The following is a 14227-nucleotide window of genomic DNA, read 5'->3' as shown; positions in this document are numbered from 1 at the left end:
GAGTGCATATTCTATGATCTCATGCCGATCTGCTGATTAGATGATTCCAAGATTTGCCAAAATTTGTGCAAAACTTCAACAACACCGTGATAGAGCCACTGTGGAGGCTGTCCACACGCATCAACGTGATCACCTCTAGCAGCTCTCTCCTGAATCCTGATGCACGGCGGCTCTACACGACTATCCATTAGGAATGTCACACACAGTCTACATAGCCGGAGCTGCTATTGCCGCCATAAGTGTTGTATCTCGGTTCTATCACGAAGCTCGCTTTTCCACTGATTGGTCGTACTCGAATAATTACCCAGCCTGCAGGCCTGATCACTGTCCAAGATATGTCTTCGCGGAGCACTCTGATCTGTATCGATGCCGGACCTACACTCTGACGTATTGTCTTCATGTTCAAGGACGCCAAGTTTTCTGACTTTTACCTCATTTCCGGGTCTTCGCCGCTGAAAGGCCATTCGACTTCGGAATTATTCGTCCGAGTCATCATCGGGTATGAGTGAATGATGATCTTGTTTCTTTACCACATTACAGGGATGGATGGTAAGCTTCTTGGCAATGCTTTTCGCGCATAGGATTTTCGATATCGGCCGAGTACTTTGCTACCCGCCCCTTTCCATTTGTTCCCAAGTCTACCCAATATCTAGTACGTATTCTTACTGCAGCGTGTTCTGAACCCTTGAAATTTCAGACTTTCTCCTGTCACTTGGTTTGAACGCACTCGAAGCTACATAGTCATTTCCCCTTATCTCCTACAGCGATATTTCTCTCTCAAAAATTTCAATCAGTTCATGCACTCGAGTTCATACAATCAAGCCTCATACTAATCATCAGACCCTCGATGCATCCCACACTCCTCTGTACGAACTCAGCGCCAGCCTTTGCCCGACAACAAGCAGGCGGAGTAGACTAGTAAAACTTTGAGGTGGTGCTAAAAATATGATATGCAGGGCCCGTTGTCAAGTAAGCACTATGTTATGGCATATCTATGACATGGACACATCCTCTAAAACACTGGATGTTTTCATCCCAAGCTGTCACCTGAGGTTGGTCGCGACGACGTTGCTGAGGACCGTGTCGTAACCACTGCTGCCAGTGTCAAATGTAAGAGCGCCGCCAGTATGACACTTACCGCAGATCCATGGGAAGGATGGGTGACAGTAATATTAAAGTTATCGAAATTACATATTACCCATGACGGTCATAGTCTAACCCGGATTGCCAGAGTAACCCGAAAGTTGAAGACCGTCGAGTGGCGGTGTTACTGTGCACTCAACTAAACACTCCATCTCTGTGTCAGGGTTTTTTTAGCAAGGAAGTTGACGCGATATCAGACGCTCAGCACTCGACGGATCCTTATTCTGCTGCATTGAACGGGCGCCACATCGGCTTGTATCACTCTTACAGCCGACAACGTTAGCGGTAACGTGTTGGTGCTGAGGAGGTGAACTTAAGGTACGCTCTGCCAGTACGCTAGGTCAATAAAAGCATTGCACACTACGAAACAGGTCTTTAAAGCGTTTTAGAAGGTTCCCACTCGGGAGGAGTACTTGCGTAAAATTCATCAGGGCCTTAGCCTTCCATCGTTCTTTTTTTGCCTACATGATGTCGAACTCAAACACTAGTATGGGAACTGACCGTCCTCTACGGAAATCCAACCGTGACCCCCTCTTATCGTCTAGACGTGACGTCCACAGGCCCACCATTTCTTCAGACGCTAAACACCATTCCCCTTCTCCTATTCACGTCTCGCCCGACTGCTTCGACATCCATTCAAGGTCCCAATTGAGTCCCGGTCGTCCTTTTCATGCTCACGATCTTCTGCGGAAGCATTCCGGGAATTTTGATCAGGACAAAGGCAAAGAGAAAGAGAAAGCGTCCCAGCTTTCATACGCGTTTCCAACCGTGGATCTTGCTCTTCAGGTCCCCGACTTCTCGTCAGGGGGTGATATCACTCCGAGGATCCCGCGTCATCGGACACGCACAGGTCCATCATCGGCAAAGTCAAAGTGGAAAGAGACCCCCGTTCCATCACTCCGGCTCTCTGTTGAAACCTCTAGTTTCGCAGAATCTCCACCGCAAACACCATTAGACTCGTCTTCTATAAGGAATTACTCCCTCAGCCATTTCCCGGTAGTCGTCTCAGCTCCGGTTTCCGGGGTGGAGGCCATGGACGCGATGGTTGATGGGATGAATGGCTTTACAATGGAAGACTTCTTTGGGAAAAGCTCCTCTAGTCGTTCGAGGTTTGGTAATAATGCAAGACATCACCCTTTATACCAACCACCTCTGCCCACTCCTCCACCCGGTGTAGTTCTTGGCAGAGGGAAAAGTCGACGACAAGATAAAATAATGCCTTCAGATGAAGATGAAGATGAACCAAGACCATCACCACCTACTCGTCGTACTCGCCGCGCTCGTCTGCGACCTGGTTCCGCACAAAAAGGTTCCTCGTCCACAATTACAGTCGACTCGGGGTTGTATGATGTTGCCTCTTCGGCGTCAGTTGATGACTCTGTTGATGAACTTCCAGTTGCTCTTGTGCAGCCACCAGAGCGTCCAAGAACTGTTGTTCCTTCTATTTCAGAAATCATTCGAAACCACGCTCCAACTTCTGCTCAGAACCGCTCTAGAGAATCCCCAAAACACGTGCCCAGTAATATTCATATTGATGGCCCTACCAACGGCGTTGAGAACGAGGAATCCGAGGCTGAGCTACTCACGCCTGATACAGAAGCTGAACCGTTGGGCAGGTCCTCCCTTGATAGCATTGCAGACGAAATCCGCCGCACGTACCATAACCAGAAGAAATCCCATGTTGTGCCCCCGCTTGCATCACCTCGTGCTCCCCCACTCACCGCCGTGCCTTCGAACATGTCAGACAGCTCAAGTGTACGACTTCACGGGGCACCCTCAGACGTTCATTCCCATTCATCGACTGCATCCGCACGGGATTCGCAGTACTCATTTGACCTCATTCCCATTTCCACTTCTCCTACATCCGTGCCCCAAGCCATAGCAGAATATCTTCGCTCCGCTAGATTGACGGCTTTGCTAAAACTCACCCGATTTCCTCATGCGTCACTTGATCACCCTCTGACCGTCAGCCTTGCAGATATGGGTGATCCAAACGGCTTTCCTGTGATCGTATTTCTTGGTCTGGGCTGTGTCAGACACATCATGGGTTTGTACGACGAAATGGCAGACTGTCTTGGCCTTCGCCTAATTGCTATAGATAGGCAAGTTTATGCCTGTTGACTGACAATGGCCTAACTGACATTTATCTAGATGGGGTCTAGGCCGTACCGAGATCCCCCATTCCAAGTCTGCAAGAGGTATCATGGAATGGGCGGCCGCTGTGGAGGAGGTTCTCGACCAGCTAAAAATACATGAGTGCAGCATCGTTGCCCACTCAGCCGGCGCACCTTACGCATTGGCATTTGCTAACCGTGTTCCTAATCGTATTCGGGGTGACCTTTGTCTGCTGGCGCCATGGATAGGCGGCTCTGAAAGTGGTAAGTGCTGGAAGGACCTGTGATTGTGCCTTTTTCCCTCATCTAGTGTACAGGAGGATACCGGTGGCTCAAGTACGTCCCGAATGGCATCCTGAAGACTGCACAGGCAGCAGAGTGGAAGATCCAGGCATGGATGATAGGAAAGCCTCCAACTGTCGCTTACCGGGGAATTGGTTATACCGCACCACTATCCCCCAGATTTCAGAATGGAAAGTCAACGTCTGGTAATGGAGTCGAGCCTTCCTCGCAACCTCAGAGTCCCGGCAGATACACTATTTACCCATCAGATATCACCAAAAGACGGATGAGCTTAGGTTCTGTTCTGTCCAGTGATTATGACGATCTACGGGATTTCGACGGTCGCTTTGGGAGTCAAAGCACGCTTGGCGCACGTTCAATAACACAACAGAGCAGAGGAAAACCTTCTCGAGGAATTCTCGGCAGACTTAAAGCGTCCAAAGCAATTTCGCAGCCTCCTTCACCTGGTATCGAGTCTCCTCCCACCTCGACTGTCGGGAAAACGCTGAAAACTTTGAGATCCATGGGCTCTCTCACGGGAAAATCATCTTTCCCCTCCAACGCACCCAAGAAGACCGATATCTCAAGTCCTCTGCTCCCCCAGCCATTGTCGTTAGATATGGGCTTAGGTCTTGGTGAAATTGATTGGGATGCTACGAAGGTTCGATCCTCACCCAGTCCTATACCAACTCCTCCACCCCTTATCAAATCAACCAAACCCGTCGAATTCAAGTTGCCCTCCGATAAACCCGCGCTTCAACTTCTTCCTCGACAAACCGGTCATCGCTCTATATCCTTCAGTGCGTCCACCACAAGTGTATCGAGATCAAGCCCGCCGAGCGTTCCATCATCCCCCCCTGCGAGCACTTCATCCTCTCCACACGTGAGTGTCCAAACTGCATCAACTGCGTATCAAACTGCTCTCGCCAATGCTCTCATTGCGGCGTCTCACGCGGAAGCATCGAAGGGGATGCACAGCGACCTTCTACAGATCCTCAATCACGACAATCGTCCTTGGGGCTTTTCGTACAGCGACTTTCCTCACAAAGTCCAGGTTTGGTACGGAGATAAAGACGAGAAGATTGCTGAAAATGCCGTGAGGTGGATGGAAAAGGCGATGGGCGAAGAACGTTGTCACGTGAAAGTCGTGAAAGGTGCTGACCATGCTCTGATGTATAAGAGCTCGGTCGTTGTGGAGGTTTTAGAGCGTGTCAGAGAATTCTGGTGATGTCGTTTTTCGTCTTGCGTCTTGGTTTGCTTTTACTTGCTTTGAAGGGACAACTTTTCACGCAACGTTTTTCTTTCTTCCGCTTACATCTACACTAATACACACTCCCATACCCCAATGATTCCCCTTGCGATATGCATTCCCGTTTTCTGTACATACCCACATCGGAAGGATCTCACTGTACTTTGCCTTCCTCGCACTTGATACCTTCGGTATAATTTGTTCTTTAAATGTCATTATTAATACGTGTTGTAGACGCCGAATGTAACCAAGTAATGTCTCTCGATAAGTAAGAATTCGGTGTGAAATCCCTTCCCTTGTGTTACAACCAATTCAGAGGCCTCATTCCTGTCTCAAGGCTGTCACCAAGAAGACCATGTAAGGCGTAGTTGCTACCATCACACCATCACTCGGGCCGGTGGGACGAGGAAGTTACAGTAGACTCTATGCTGTAGATGTTCTCGAATTAAAAAGTGTGAAGCGCCTAGATCGTTCTGTTGACCCTGTAGTTGAGACAGAAAACCTTGAAGACAAGTTCGGCCGCGAGGTTCGGCGCTCTTCTTCAAGGAGTGGTGTCCGGGAAATACGACGGCGTCTGGTGCGAAAGAAAACAATAACTCCAAGGATGAACGAAAATACTCCAAGGAATGAAAGTACTGTGATAATAGCAATCAAAGACCCTGCAAGTTCTTGCGATGACACAGCGTCGTCTTGTGGTGAAGGCGACGGTGTCGGTGATGGAGATGCCTGCTGCGAACTTGAATTTGACTGCGCATTAGGCGTCGACGAAGTAGACGCGGTTTTGGGGGATGGTATTGGTATAACGGATGTGACTGACACAATTACAGAGGATGTCGCGGTGGCTGGTCTGACAACACTTTGTGAGGTTGTTGTTATCGATGAAGCTGCTGGAACAACAGGAGATGGGGAAAGCGTGACAACAGGAGGCAAGAGGGAAGTGATGATGGGAGGAACAAGAGGTAGGAGGGAAGTGGGAACAGGAGAGACAGGAAGTAGGGAGGAAGTGGGAACAGGAAGAACAGGAGGTGGGAGTGAAGTGACTATGGGAGGGGGGAAAGTAATTATAGGTGTTTCCGATGACGTAGGGGGCATCACTGATGGCGGAACAGCAGGGGGTGAAGATAGCGCAGTAGATGGTGATATGCCTGATGGTGCAGGGGACGTCGCAAGAGAAGGCCCTCCAGATATAGGGAAGGATGAGAGACAATCACTGACCACTGTGATCACCGACGATGGGACGCGAGGGGGCAAAAATAGAGCAGTAACTGAGGATGTTTCTTGTGATGCGGATCGCGTTGATGGAGATGGCCCTTCGAGCACAGGAGAGGATATGGGACGTTCAGTTTCCGCCCTTGTGACTGATATCGGAACAATAGAGGGAAAAGATGACGTAGGAGACGTGAATGGCATCACCGACGTTGTTGCTGTGGAAATCATCACAGGGTTAGGAGAACGTACAGACAGATAATATGCACTTACCGTCATAGACTGAAATGATATTTCCATCAAGTCCTGAGTCTCTGGCCACATGGTGCAAGCCATTAGATTGTTTGAAAGCTGCATACAGAGTAAGTTTGCCTTTGTTCCTTCATTTTTCGAAGGATGCATACCATGATTTTGGCCAGTAGCCGTGCCAAGTCCAGGCGCCTTGGAAGATATGCCAATTTTCCGTTCTTCTAGGCCAACTGAGACGGGGGCAGCTTGGACACCGTGGAAGGACCAGCAAAGAAGATTAAACAAGGAAATAAAGTACAAAGTATAGAACACGAAATTGGAGTTTAAAAAGCGAGTGAAGGTGCACAGCATCTCCCCAGCGCCGAGCTCCAGAGCTCCAGAATGAATAAAAGAATAAGGAGAAGAAGAAGAACCTAGAAGCAGGCAGGGTTTCCTCACAACTGATGAAGAGAAACAAGAGACTCCCCCTCATTATAATAATATGGCAGATATTTAGGGATGCATAGCTTCCCTGGGAGGTCAAGACAGACACAGAGTTGATGAATCATCTGAGGCCACAGCCTAGAGAACATAGCAAGAACGTGGAGTGATGCGTTGCAAGACTGTCCTCCAAATTCAAGTACGATACGACCCCTTGCAATGGTTCGTTTGACTTCTTGACAAGTCACATCCACGATATGATGACCCTGGAGCCCAAGTTTGTGAACTAGAGATGGTAGGCGCTTGGTGAGATGGGACCGGCGGAAGCCTGCCTAGCCCAAAAATAATACGCCGCATGTACAGGCTAATGATGAAAATGCAGTGACCGGGCAAGCTGGTGACACACACCATAGCATATAGCAACGCAAGTCGAAATCCATTGTGAGCGGGAGAACATGCCCGCAGGGATTTACATTACCCTTTGTTTCAGGATAGGCGGCGGCTGTACTAGAGACTTGGCAAGTTGCGGCTTGCCGCATCAGCCGGCCGTGTTGAGAACCCAATCCCAAGGTGCGAAGACGCTCGCCATAACAGTTCAGCCTCGTCCTGTCCGACTCGTCGCTACAAGTCTGAGTCCTTCAGACGCCCCAGAGTCCGGCCATGTCTGAAAAGAAAGCCCCAGCAAAAAGGAGGAGCAGGGCTACAATCAAGGCCGAAGACGACACCCCAAATTTACCAGGTCCACAACCAACTATGAGCACCTCTCGGAAAAGAAAAGCCGCTAATCCTCCAGCGAGAGACCCGTTAGATCCACACACCAGCAGAGGAGAACGACGGTCTGAACGTATGTCAAGATGCTATCTTATCCGAGTCCACTGCTCATAATACATCCCAGTCGTCGCAGTACCTTCTCATATCCTCGAGCGTCAGCGCCATCGCCGTCCACACTCCCCGTCAGATCCCCCATATCGTCGCATGCCCACTGACGTACGCCCAGCACGAAGACCTAGCGTACCAAACATCACCCCACGACCACCACCGCGATCACGGAAATTGAGCATGCCAGGCCCTGAACGCAACATGTTGCAGCGTGAGCTACTTTTCAGGTTCCTATATGACATAGCTCATTATCTCGCTCTTTGAATTTCAGATGCCTGGCATACTGTCATGACTACCGATCCTCTTGTTGACTCGGATGAGGAATGCTACGATGGTCACGTTCGAACAGACTATAGTGCGTCAATGTCCTTTTCACCTCTGTAATGTTCCCTGAGACGGGTTGCAGTCAAGAGAATGCAGGTCATCTCTCGCCTAAGGGGCAGGCCACCAACTCCCGAAGGAGAAGATCCTGCGTGTGGAACTCCAATGACCGTACGGTCATCACACTTTGAGGCCCATACGGGACGTGTACCCTCTGTATTCTGAAAGCTTAGAATTGATAGATTGCATCATGTACTATACTGTCTACCTCGCTGTTCTTCTAGTTTGTTGTATGTACTAGCTGTCTGGACTACATCTGGACATCGAAACATCCAGCAGTGTGAGCAATTGATTTGTAGCCTACATTCAATATGCACAGAATTCCAAAGTATGTAATGTATAGTATGCAAGGGAGGGGACGTGAGAGGTGCACCGAACGAAGGTAAAGAAAAAGGCGCAGAATAGACACGCAAAAAAAGAACGAAAAAAGTTGAATAAATAAACTAAAAATGTAAGATAAAACATATTCTGGTAAACCCATCTAGTCCCGAAATAAAACACATACTGCTTTGTAACAGTATTACAGCTTCGCAGACCGAGGGAATGGGGGTTTGCCTCACTATTCCGCGAGCCACTTTTCACACTTCTTGGCGTACTTGTCGAGCAGTTGCGCCAGGTCGCGAATGACGAATGTCAGCACGACGCTCGCAAAAAACTCGGAAGCGCGTTTTAGCTTGACTTCTGCAGCAGCCCGGAGATCTATAGGGAACGCTGCATATGTGGCGGCGATGGGCTGCGACAGCAATGCCTTTGTATGCTCATCGATGAGTTGGGCTATCGTAAACAGCTTATTTAATCCAGACACATAAGCAGCAGGCGAATCAAGGCTATTCCACACGTCAATATAAGGCAAGGATGCAATAAAAGCGAGAGACGAACTTTTTTCCATTGGTTAACTTGTCAATCTGTCGAGTGAGTTTGCCTCCCCATGATGTTACCTGAAGAAACAAGTAGTGTCAGCCCACGAGGACGAACGAATCATCCTTGAGCTTACCCCACCACTTTTCTTAACAACAAAACCTTCGCCCACACCAAGCTTCTTGCCAAAGTTCGCGACGACACTATCACATATCGAAGAGAACTCCTCTAACTTACCTACCCATGTCTCAGCTTCCTTGCGAGTTACACTGCCGATGCCCAAAGCTAGTCCACTGCCAACGCTCGCACCAAAGGACTCCACGCTACATTGCTGCATCTCCTCCAGGGCTGAGCAGAGCACTTCTACAACACGGACTTTCTCTGGTATGTTTGTGAGCTTAGCCCCTCCCTGTGACCAAACCTCTTGTGGCACATGTAATCGTCTGGTGATGTAACCACCAGACTTTGAGGTCATAGTATTTGCCAGGAGTGCCATCATATGATATGGTTTCCTTTGAGAGTCAGCAGGTGGAGCAGGTGGAAGCGGAGAAGTGGGTGTGGTCGGCAAATTGGATATTAGGGCTGGCGGAGGTACCAATGCTGATGCCAGAGACGGCGACAACAATTCTGTCTGCAGAGTCAATTGCGGCAGCTGTGGAATATTAATGCTGATGTTCTGCTGCAGCTTGGAAGGATTGGACATTTTACGGGGAATTAATCCGTTGAGCCCTGCTGTGTGTGGTAAAGGGGGTCGCGGAGCGTCGAACGGCGAGATACGGCCATTAGCTACAGAAGGCCGTCGTCCTGGCTGTGACGACGCGCGATGTCGTCCAACTATGAGAGGTGCTGTGTTAGGGGGTATTGGTGACCCGGCAGGCTTTGGGGCGGGAAGAGAGAACGTTGATGGTGAAGGTGATTCCGTAGGCGAAGGGCTATCGGTCGAAGGGGGAGCAGACACCTTGGTGCGCCTCTGATGAATCGTACCCATCGCCAGGGAGGTGTTGATCAATTGTTGACCACTGATCACGCTCATCGACTCTCCGCGGACTCGCGGAACAATAACTTGTTGTGCTGGCGATTCCGGTGATCGTATAGAGTATGATGTAATTGTGGGTGAAGGAAGTGGGGGAAGTGGGTGAGAGTCCCGGATTGCAGTGCGTGGGGTATCAGGCCGTCGGGGCAGGGAAGCCGTAAGGTCTTGGTCACCTAGGCTCTCCAGAGTGCGAGGACCCACAATCCTGACCCCCTCCTCAGTAACAGCAGTCAGTCTAGTTCCTGACCCCGTTCGTCTGTGTCCAATTGAATTTCCGCGTGGGCCGGTAGTTTCAAGGAACCTGCTGGTCTGCGAAGGCATCGTTGCGGACATAATGGGTACGGCAGAGTCTGGGGGTGGTGGTAGAGGAGACGAGGTTGGAGGTGGGGCAGCGGGAGGAAAAATAGAAGCTGCTCGAGGTCGGCCAGTGACTGATGGGGTATATTGGGTGCGGTTCGCCGGAAGGGTTGCATTTCGGTTGAGAGAATTATTGGAATCTTGTGGACTAGATGATGAAAGAGGTGACAGAGGTGCAGCATATGGATGTTGAGGTGTTATGCCATTGGTTCTTTGACCAAATTCGGTGGATAGATAAGTGGCATTGAGAAGGGCAGCACCAATGCCTTCATGGCCATCATTATCGTCATCGTGGTTATGGTTAAGTACTCCGACGTGCCGAGGCTCGTCTTGGGTGTGTTCTGTTGGATACGAAGAGACTTTATGAGAGTCGGAAGTGGGTGAGATGGAAGATGGTGATCCAGGTTGTGTGGACTCTGTGGATGTGGAAGGGGAGTAGACAGAGGATGGAGAGTGGGGTATGGGAGGTATACTGTATATCAGGCTGAGAATGTTCATGCGGTCAGCATAAGTGTCGTGCTGAAAGGGATAAAATGAAATCAAGATGAATTCAGGACTAGAACGAGTAAATTTCTTACTATTGATTTAAGACGTCTGACTTCTTCTTCTTGTGCGACTACACTTCTCCGTCTGCCATTTCGTCTTGGACGTTCTGTGCTGTCTTCACCCCTTCTTACTCGCTCCATAACTTCACTGAGCAAAGCGACACTTCGACCGTATGCCATGACAGCAGCATGGGGGTCATCATTAGTAGAGTCTAACTGAACTGCTTCACGAGCAAGTTCCAAGGCTCTTGTGAGGGCGCGTCTTGAAGATCGGCGAGATTGGGAGGGTGTGCGAGACTGAGTTGGTGACAACAAGAGACGGTCAGGCACGATATCCTGGTGGTGTGAAGATGACGTTTGCTGAAGTATAGATCTATGCGGAGGGTCGGAAAAAAGGCTGGGGTCATGTACGACGGTGCTGGAAGAAGGCTGGGGACTGTTGAACGCGGAAGTAGAGGCTTGCCTTGTTTGAAACGCGGCTATTGCAGCGAGATTTGCAGAGGCTGAAGGTCTACCATTATTGTTCTGACTAGGACCACTACCACTGGTGTTTGACCTGTGTCTTGTAGTATATGGGAGTTCTTCAGAAGGAGGTTCAACATCATCAGGATGGTAGATTGGAGCTGATGGTAGACTTGGAATTGGTTGACTCGGTGGTGGGCCTGCAGGAGGAAAGTTGGCAGCGGAAGAACGACGACGAGATGTAAGGATGAAGGATGAAGGAGGCGAAGAGGGAGGAGACCCGTGATCTTGGGATGGGCGTGGACGATGAATTATAGAGAGTGGGCGAGTATTAAACTCGGGTTCCATGACGGGGAGTTCGATGAGCAAAGTTCCCTTCTTCAATGTTGATATAAACCTGAAAGAAGATGTAAGTACTTGCGAGATATCACAAGATATCTCCCTAGCCTAACTAAAACCAAAACCGTGACCGAAAGAGCGTAGTCCACACCAACGTGCTCAACGTCAACAACGATCCGAGTTTGGTTATCTCACTCAGCTCCGAAACTCAAAAACACATTCATATAGATCATCATCATCTTAGACAAAAAATAATTGGAAAACCGTAAAAGCAGCAAATGTCTCTTCGAATGCATTTCCACTAAAAAAACGATTACGAACTGTCAAGAAGTCTCGAAAGCTGGGTAAATTTCGCGTAAGGAATGGCAATGGATTATCCGGTATATATAAAATTGCAGAGTAAACGGAAAACGAGCGGACGGACAAGTGAGGAAGGATCTGCACACACGGAGGGTATAATTGTCGACCACAGTACCCCAACATATCTAACCATCCACTTACTTTCAGTCTCGGAATTCGGCCTGAGACCCTTGAGCAACAAGACGACTCTCCAAATTTCTAATATATTCTCATCAGCCAAAACTTGTACTCGTCACATTTCCATAGAAACTTACCTGAGCGATTCTTCTTTAGCCAATAGCTCTTGTCGCTTTTCGTTGATCTCCCGCTGAACTTTGAGTTCGATCTCACGAAGCTGTTCGTCCACGAGAATAGCTCGTCAGCATGATCCAAATCGACTGTTTATTACCACCTACTTTCTCCTCTTCCCTACGAAGCTGCTCTTCCTTCAGACGCACGCTCTGAGTCGCCAGCTCTTCTGGGAGGATAGAAGAATCGCTACACAATTTGATAATTAGCGTGGACGTCAGAATCAAATCAATCTTCTTACTGGGTGTCCGCGTGCACCGTCCGAGAAAGCTTCTCGGTACGATAAGTCTCGTAAAGCACGTCATGCGTCAGTGACTTCAAGTCGCCAAGGTGAGAGCTAAACAATTCCTTTAACATTTTCTACAACATGCTAGATCATACTCACTTCAACAATGCACTCCGTAGTCTGCTAAAGTCAGAATGTTTTGGGTTGTCGACTTCGGCGACACCCCAAGGATATATCCTAGCGCGTACCGGCTGGCCGTCCAGCTCGATTTCCTCCTCCGAACCGATGATGGCAAAAGGAAGTAATGCCTGTGTCATTTACATAAGTGACCAACTTAGACTGAAACTATGACACATACCCGCAATTCGCTATTGTCCTGAATGGTTTCCTCGTCGTCTTCCTCCACGTCATAAGGGAAGTTATAGACAGGGATGTCAAAGTGCTCGATATCCTCCATGATCTAAGACATCGTGTCAACGTAGGCCAAAAAATAAAAACCGGTGAAACGAACCCGCTTCTTGAATCCCCGAAGTTCGCTGGGTGTCAAGGAGTCTGCTTTTCCGATAACAGGAATCACATTAACACGAGGCGAAAGACGGCGCATCAGCTCAATATCCATCTCCCTCAGGCTATATCATAGCCAGTTAGCGTACCATATCAACGTGATGCGCAAAAATATGCATACGAGTGACCCGTCGGAGGGATGAAGTACAAGAGCGCATGCACACGGTTATCCCTGAAGCGAGGGTTACGCTTGATACGAGACTCCTCGGCCAAAATGTCATCGTATTGACGCTCGAGGTAGCCAACAATTTCTTGGAAGCTAAAACCAGACGTTATTCAGTGAGATATGTAGGGATGGGTATATACGAACGCAAACTCATTGTCGATATTGTCCCCAAAGCCAGGTGTGTCAACAATGGTAAGAGCGATGCGAACACCATCTTCCTCCAACTCTGTAACAATGCATGACATGTTTAAATAAGGTATAAACAATAGATGGTTGTTGCAACTGACCGACGTTGGCAGGCTTAATCCTGATACCCTCTTCGATGTGCGCGGTGTCTGGATTGTCGGAGACCTTGTGCACCAGGACCTCGGACTCGCAAAGGGTGTTCACAAAGGTCGTACGGCCAGTTCCAGAGGCACCTAGAACACGTTGAGAAAATCGACCGGTCAACAAACACCGAACAAGTCAAAATGACACATGGAAAGCGACTAACCAACGACCATCAGGGTGAATTGGACACCCTTCTTGACCTTGTTTCCTCTGCGTCTGCCGGCGAAAGACATTTTGTGGAAAGTTTAAGTAACTTTGGGTTGCTTCACTTGCGTGCAGAATAAAGCAGAGACGAAGGGGAAAGTTGACCTCGTTCTATTAAAACTCCGCTCAGCCGCGCCACTGTCGCGACGGGACCGAATACTGGGTACTACTTCTCTTCCGCCGTGCCATCTCCAGCTTTACATTGAATAGTTGACACGCTTTTGAATGGTGGTTCTTAGTACGGCATGTCGCCGCATGTCTTGTGGTGGTAGACGGAAGTTTCTACCTGACCTCCAGACGCGCCCTTTTCATTCAGGTTTCGTGGCTTGTCTCGATGACGCGGTCACTGTCAAGGCTTCACGCCCCTCGGTGACTATCATAAGGAAGAAGTTTTCAGAACTCCCGAAGCGACGCGTCGTGGTGGAAGAGCATTCACTTCTACCTCCTTCTGCCAAACTGCAGAGCCCAAGCGACGCGAGTGTCCCTAATGATCTTGTAATGCCTTGTTGTACGCAATTCAGATGTATTTGTGATATTCCTTTCTTATGAAAAGTAAATGCACACGCGGTCCA

The 14227-nt window shown here is 49.1% G+C and overlaps 5 protein-coding genes across 5 annotated transcripts; 2 read left to right on the top strand and 3 right to left on the bottom strand.

Moving 5' to 3' along the window:
• Positions 1-1611: 1611 nt before the first annotated feature.
• Positions 1612-4767, top strand: EDB93DRAFT_1240805 (uncharacterized protein; the record flags this gene model as incomplete). Its single annotated transcript, XM_041451798.1, has 4 exons — positions 1612-1943; positions 1968-3245; positions 3295-3521; positions 3575-4767. The coding sequence occupies 4 exons, from the start codon at positions 1612-1614 to the stop codon at positions 4765-4767; spliced, it is 3030 nt and encodes a 1009-aa protein (XP_041307270.1).
• Positions 4768-4989: 222 nt separating this feature from the next.
• On the bottom strand, positions 4990-6465 carry EDB93DRAFT_465518 (uncharacterized protein). Its single transcript, XM_041456467.1, has 2 exons — positions 6268-6465; positions 4990-6212 (listed from the first exon to the last, which is right to left on the bottom strand). The coding sequence occupies exon 2, from the start codon at positions 6196-6198 to the stop codon at positions 5212-5214; it is 987 nt and encodes a 328-aa protein (XP_041307269.1). The 5' UTR covers positions 6199-6212; positions 6268-6465; the 3' UTR covers positions 4990-5211.
• A 386-nt stretch (positions 6466-6851) lies between these two features.
• Positions 6852-8131, top strand: EDB93DRAFT_464943 (uncharacterized protein). Its single transcript, XM_041456465.1, has 4 exons — positions 6852-7507; positions 7559-7753; positions 7814-7897; positions 7949-8131. The coding sequence occupies exons 1-4, from the start codon at positions 7324-7326 to the stop codon at positions 8086-8088; spliced, it is 603 nt and encodes a 200-aa protein (XP_041307268.1). The 5' UTR covers positions 6852-7323; the 3' UTR covers positions 8089-8131.
• A 351-nt stretch (positions 8132-8482) lies between these two features.
• On the bottom strand, positions 8483-11526 carry EDB93DRAFT_1086052 (uncharacterized protein; the record flags this gene model as incomplete). Its single annotated transcript, XM_041445954.1, has 4 exons — positions 8483-8750; positions 8803-8861; positions 8918-10690; positions 10750-11526. The coding sequence occupies 4 exons, from the start codon at positions 11524-11526 to the stop codon at positions 8483-8485; spliced, it is 2877 nt and encodes a 958-aa protein (XP_041307267.1).
• Positions 11527-11721: 195 nt separating this feature from the next.
• EDB93DRAFT_1148546 (septin) lies at positions 11722-13778 on the bottom strand. Its single transcript, XM_041449583.1, has 11 exons — positions 13615-13778; positions 13409-13540; positions 13266-13347; positions 13077-13214; positions 12903-13020; positions 12750-12851; positions 12551-12699; positions 12407-12502; positions 12273-12354; positions 12132-12211; positions 11722-12075 (listed from the first exon to the last, which is right to left on the bottom strand). Exons 1-11 carry the CDS (start codon positions 13682-13684, stop codon positions 12021-12023), a joined length of 1104 nt encoding a protein of 367 aa, XP_041307266.1. The 5' UTR covers positions 13685-13778; the 3' UTR covers positions 11722-12020.
• Positions 13779-14227: the final 449 nt, after the last annotated feature.

Source organism: Suillus bovinus (genome assembly GCF_016758785.1).
Source record: "Suillus bovinus strain UH-Sbo-P2 chromosome Unknown EDB93scaffold_31, whole genome shotgun sequence".
In the NCBI taxonomy this organism is placed as follows: Eukaryota; Fungi; Basidiomycota; class Agaricomycetes; order Boletales; family Suillaceae; genus Suillus; species Suillus bovinus.
The sequence above is the reverse complement of the archived record's forward strand: the minus strand, read 5'-3'. Positions and strand labels throughout refer to the sequence as shown.